The sequence below is a fragment of the Lygodium microphyllum genome, chromosome 23, assembly GCF_053477565.2.
Source record: "Lygodium microphyllum isolate KBCC chromosome 23, Lygodium_microphyllum_v1.1.10, whole genome shotgun sequence".
Classification (NCBI taxonomy): Eukaryota; Viridiplantae; Streptophyta; class Polypodiopsida; order Schizaeales; family Lygodiaceae; genus Lygodium; species Lygodium microphyllum.
In genome coordinates this window covers 74,061,956-74,067,641 of record NC_141157.1, presented here as the reverse complement: position 1 = coordinate 74,067,641, position 5,686 = coordinate 74,061,956, and the positions used below count along the sequence as shown (strand labels likewise).

Genomic DNA, 5,686 nt, shown 5'->3' with positions numbered 1-5,686 from the left:
TATGCACCCACCTTGCTCAAGTTTGGCAAATTCCTTTCCAAAGTATGCAACTTGGGCATATGTTGATTGATATGTTAAGCCACATGGATCATTGACCTTCACCAATTCAAGCATGGAGAGTTCATTCACTAAATTTTGTTTGTGCAAGAGCTTTTGTACTTTCATTTCTCATCATCTCTTATGTGCTACATCACGAGTATTCAAGAAATTTCCCAATTCACGCTCACAAACGAGACTAGAGTTCCACTTGATCCTCTATGGAGTCTTCTCTAGTAAACTCTCATGTACCTTGCTTCATTAGGGAACTTGAATAGGACTGTTAGGGATGGTGATGATGAGCAAGAGAATTAGCAATGGCCATTTAGATAAGGAAGCAACACTCAAGAACTATTCTAGGTGGTGAAGCCTTGAAAATGAGGGCCCTTCTACATCCTATCTTTCACATCTTTTTCTTTACACAGCTATTGCTTGTTTTCTCTTACTCGCCTGTCCTCATTATCCACCAAAATGTAAACATACCTTGGGTCCTACCATTCACCCCACATCCTCACACCTTGTAAACAAGCAACATGCTTTAAAAAATGAAGCATTATTTGTGGGTCCAATTGCTTGCACACCACATCCTCGATTCAATTAGACAATTGTTGTGCTAAATTGCGAGACAAGACCTACAGTTGACTGCAACCTAACCAAGAAATTCGACACACATTGGCTATAATCACAACCCTGGAAAGGACAAAAGCCTGCATGCATCATAATCAACCGTATAGGTTGAATATCATAAAGAATTGATGTGAGCCACACTAGCGACTGAAAAAAAGCCCATAACCAAGGCAATATAGCAAATAAACGAAGCAATTGCAACATTCTCTTCAGAAGGCAAGAGATACATAGAAAAAAACACAAGCAAGTTCACCAAATGGTGTCTTTGCTTCAAATTTTATTGAGCTTCATGAGTTGCTTTTTCTGATCAGACTGATTATTGAAGGCAGCTCCTTTGTTATGGAAGAGCTTAGTCAAGCCAATCTCGTTTTAGTGCAGAATATCCCAAAAAATAAATCAGTGTTAACATTGCTTCCATGAACGATAGCGACTTGGAAAAGATTGGACCAAGAGAGTATCAACTGTAGGTCAGGTTGGCATTGCTTTCATGATCAACAGAGTCCTGAGAACAATGGGGCAAGAGGGTATCAACTGCAGGTCAGGCTGCTTTCACCCTAGTTCAGTCCAAAACTTTGCAAGTCCAAATGGACCAATCAGCATGCAAAAGACTACCTTTATGGATTCACGCAAGTCCAGACAGGATCCTGAATCCTACGTAGACAGCAAATGTCTATCCAAGCCTGCCACAATTCAAGGCGGGCATGGCCCCACACCCAGGTGAGTATGGAACTGCCAAGCTTTTGCTGCACAAGCAACTGATTTGCCGCCAAATCTATTTCAAATTATATGAAGCCACATTGAACACAAGGCAATTTAACAAGGCAGACAAGAAACCTATGAGGCCACATTGTTTTTCCTCCTCTAGTGTGCGTGACCATAAGAGAGGCGGATGGACAGGGCAACTTTAAATTACGTACAATACCATTAACTCAACCCTATATGCCTGCTTGTCGCATGATTTTCATCAGCCTTCACAGTTTTCACGTTTATCTTCTCTCCAGCATTTTTTTCTTTGTACTGGGGAGGAAAACAGAGAGGGGGGATTGTTTGCAGAGGGGGAAGGGGAAGAGGGACAGGTGCATGCCTGCCACTAAGTTGAATCCTTTACCGTCTGTTGAAAACCTACACAAAGTTGTCCTGTGACATTATCCCACAGTATATGTTCCGCTGAATAAAGGCAGCACCACAACACTTCTGGAGCCCACAACACTTTTTGGGTCTGCTTTCCACGTTTTTTGTTGAAGTATACGAGATGGCAGGTCAAAGATGTTGACATCATTTGGATGAGCTGTGAACCATTTATTACAACCCAGTCCCAAATAATTCAATCATCCAGTCTCTGGTGCTCTTGAGCTGACTCATGACAGCCATAACAAAGCATCAGATAGCCTTATAATATTGGCCAATGACAGATTCTATCAACTTCCTAGTGATTCCTCGTACATTTACATCTAACCTTGACTCAGCTGTTTTAGAATTAGGTTTCAATAATCAGCCACCTAGCTTATTTAACCCTACTTTGAAAGTTAATTCCTACCATCCAAGAGCTGACAAGTTTATTTTTCAAGCCTCTCACCAGTATAGCTCATGGAACCTACACTTTGAAAATCAAATACCTCGTATCTTCTTCTATATGCAAAAGCCACAGCCAAAATAACACCCCATAATAATGACAATGATTGTCATAGTTGTAGATTGTGATTATAGTCATCCATGTAGCTTACAATCCATCTACGTTGGTTTACCAAAATAGTACTCACAGCTTCAAGTTCAAGGACAAGCAACAACAGTTCTTGGAATATTTAGGACTATTTGTAGTATGATGGTGGAATAATCCTCGAGATTCAGCATCACAATGTTAAATGCTAGCTTCTGCGAAACTTGTGACTTCCAAGTTGGCCATATTAGGAATGTATGTGAGGAACAGCTGCTAAATTGTCAGAACATCTGAGCAATGCAGATGTTATGGCGAATATCCGAAAACTTGTGCAGCTCCTCTTACCACCCACATGAAGGGCACATGCTAAGACCATTCTCATTACAATCAGGACAGCGAGCTATCACTTCATCAGCAGATATCATCTTGCAGCTTCCACCACATGTGCTGCATGGTATGAACCTTACACCTCCACAAAGGTCACAAACATCATTCCCATCACTAGGAAGTCCCTCCAGAAGCTTTGCTAAGATGCCATCCTCATGCAGCACCTTCACTTCATCAGCTCCTCCAATATATCTACCCTTAATAAATAGCCTTGGAACAGGTAATGTTTCACCAAGTATATCTGTCAGCTCCTGCCTGAACTTGGAGTGCATCCAAACATCCCTTTCATCAACATGTACACCAAAGCCTTTCAATATCATCCGGAGAGTGCAGCAGTCCTCAAATGTCTTCCTTATGCCACGCAAACTAGTGAAATAGAGTACAATCTTCTCCTCACAGCCAGGTGGACCTTTAAATTCAAATTGCTCAAGGTACTGTAACTTGGTCCACTTTTCAATATTTGCATTGTGAGCACTGCTGTTGACCTTTGAGGCACATTTTACCCCTCTGAGTTGTACCTCTTCACAAACTGCCTGGGGGCCATAAAATCCATAGCAACTTTCTTGGTGAACATCCTCTTTTGCTCTGGGCCATTCTGGACTGTCAGCATCGGAACATGTTTCTGACGAAGTATTCCTGGAACTGCTGCTGCTCATGTCTAAGCTTAGCCAACTGTCATCAGATGTCTCCAAAGCCTTTTCAAAAGTGGCAAGAAGTGAAGGATCAAAAAGAGGGCTACCAGGTTCTGCTAGTTCATCCTCTGTGTTCACCTCCTCAGGCTTGGAGATTAGAGTTCCTGCATCAGGTGGCTTTGTCGGCAGAGTTAGTGTTCTCAATGAAGACCTTCCATTTGAAGAAATAAACTTGCTGAGAGCTGCACCCCTGGTTGAAGGCATAATTCCATGCTTTGGAGTAGCAACAGGACTTAAGAGTAACCTCAGTCCAGTGAATCCATGTGTAAACTCTTCAGATGCAAAACAGTTTGAAAGCCTGTATGACAATTTGGGCATCGTTCTGTCCCTGCCTAACAAACTATTTTCTTCTTCATCTTCACCCCAAGCAGAACCTTTGGTATCATTCTGGCTGGAATGGAAAGTTGCTGACCGTTCATACAGTTTGCGCTTCCTCCTGTCGTGTAGACTCTCAGGAAGGCCAATGTGAGTGTCCTCCAAGCCATTTAATGCTGCACCTGAACCTGCTTGTGCTTCAGGCTCCAACTCTTCCTCCTCAACAGGTCTAAGCTTCAAAGGGCATGATACCAGTAATCTGCTCCTGTAATGGATGCCTGAAACAAAACTGTTAGTGGAGCCCTCCTGTGCATCCAACCTTGTGGCATCTGCTGGTAGAGACAAGCTGCGAGAATATGAAGCATTGAAGCGATCTCTGCCTGATCGATGCTTAGATGATGTGCAACCCATTCTTGAGAGGCCAGGGTTGCCTGGATCCACTTTCTTATCAGCTGTTTCCAAAAAATTACAAGACCGTTACAAGCAGTTCTCAAGAAATGTTTGCAATCCTTGTAACCAGAAAGAAACAATTTTGCATATTCATCTGTGGGGAGCCTCTTACAAGTGAGAAGCATGAAGAATGCTGTGTAAATATTCCGTTGCACGTGCACCTACATGTGTGTATAAAGGCCCTTGTAATCGTTTGCAGTTGGATCCTTTTAATTCACAACTGAACATTCAAGAGGTACGCTTATGAATATTTAGGCCACATCAGATCATAATATTAAACAAAGCACAGGAGTCAGGACCATTGAATGTAAGCTCGTCCTCAGAATATAACATAAAGCACCAAATAGAACATTCAACTTGTTTCATAAAACCTACCTCTTCAATGTCCCTCTGCAGCTGTTGTTGTCCAGAAAGAGATGAATGTATGTTGGGAGAACAATAAAGACAATTTCCCTAAAACAGACGTGGAGTTTCCTTCTTAATCTGATCAGGCCTAAAGCTGCCTTATTCTCTTTCTACTCTTCAGGTGTTTTCAGTTGACAAGCTGCATCCCTGACTTCGCACACCTTTCTCGCTGTTGCTTTACCTCACTTTTTCCCTTTTGAACTTCGCGCTGCCTCTTTGCAATGGGTCACACAAAACCTGCTGTGGAGGAGCTCCTCTGGTCAGCAAAAATTGTATTTTATCCACAGAGGAATCCACCGATTTGAGAAGGCGATATTCTTTGAACTCTGTCCAGCTTCGCTTCTAAAAAGGGTTGCATTTGCGAAGAAGAACGTTCGGATGGTACATTATCTCTACGAAACGGGGGAAGTATATGCAAAGGAAGATCTGCGTGCGAGTATCTGAAGCCGACGGAAGGAGATGAATTTGCTGGAGCTGTGGAAGACTACAAAGGCTTAACGAGCGAAGAGAGATGCAAAACGGAAGGAAGAAATGCAGCTGGAGAAAAAACTGAAGGAATGCATGCAGGTGACCCTAGGGAGACATGGAGATGTGAGGGAGGAGAAGACTAAGTCGGCGGGCCGATGTGAACGATGCCTTGCACTGAGGGACGGAGAGGACGATCGGGCAGGTAAACGGGAAGGAAGGTAGGGGGAGAAAGCAAGGAGGCGGCCATGGCAGGGGGTGGAAACCCTAGCTAGCATGCACCAACAGACAGACAGACAGACAGACAGACAGACACAGACACCGTGAGAGAGAGAGAAGGGGTGGTTGAAGGTTCTGTTCTTTGGACAGGCTTGTAGTAGCATATGCGGGTGTGTAGCGGCAAGAGCACATTATGCTGGTTTCTAAAAATATAAGCAAACGACCAAGTAATATGCGTAAAATAAAATTGGTATTTTGTCCAAAGGTCCGGACTATCTTACCAGAGAAAATTCTGGAATTACCCTTCGAATTTCAAAATGTACCTTTGTTTAAGGGTGTTTTTCATATGGGAAAAAAAGAATTTCCGAAATTGAAATTTATCTCGATGAAAATCGATAAAGTTTTGGACATTTTAAATTATTAAAAAAACAAG

General features: G+C 42.7%; 1 protein-coding gene across 2 annotated transcripts; it reads right to left on the bottom strand.

The window, feature by feature from the left end:
- Positions 1-2,263: 2,263 nt before the first annotated feature.
- Positions 2,264-5,458, bottom strand: LOC148016338 (uncharacterized). 2 transcript variants are annotated; one of them, XM_087664107.1, is made up of 3 exons: positions 4,540-5,458; positions 4,277-4,384; positions 2,264-4,166 (listed from the first exon to the last, which is right to left on the bottom strand). In XM_087664107.1, the coding sequence occupies exons 2-3, from the start codon at positions 4,287-4,289 to the stop codon at positions 2,662-2,664; spliced, it is 1,518 nt and encodes a 505-aa protein (XP_087520233.1). In that variant the 5' UTR covers positions 4,290-4,384; positions 4,540-5,458; the 3' UTR covers positions 2,264-2,661. The 2 variants fall into 2 exon arrangements, with proteins under 2 accessions (XP_087520233.1, XP_087520234.1); XM_087664108.1 differs by lacking the exon at positions 4,277-4,384.
- Between the last annotated feature and the right edge of the window lie 228 nt (positions 5,459-5,686).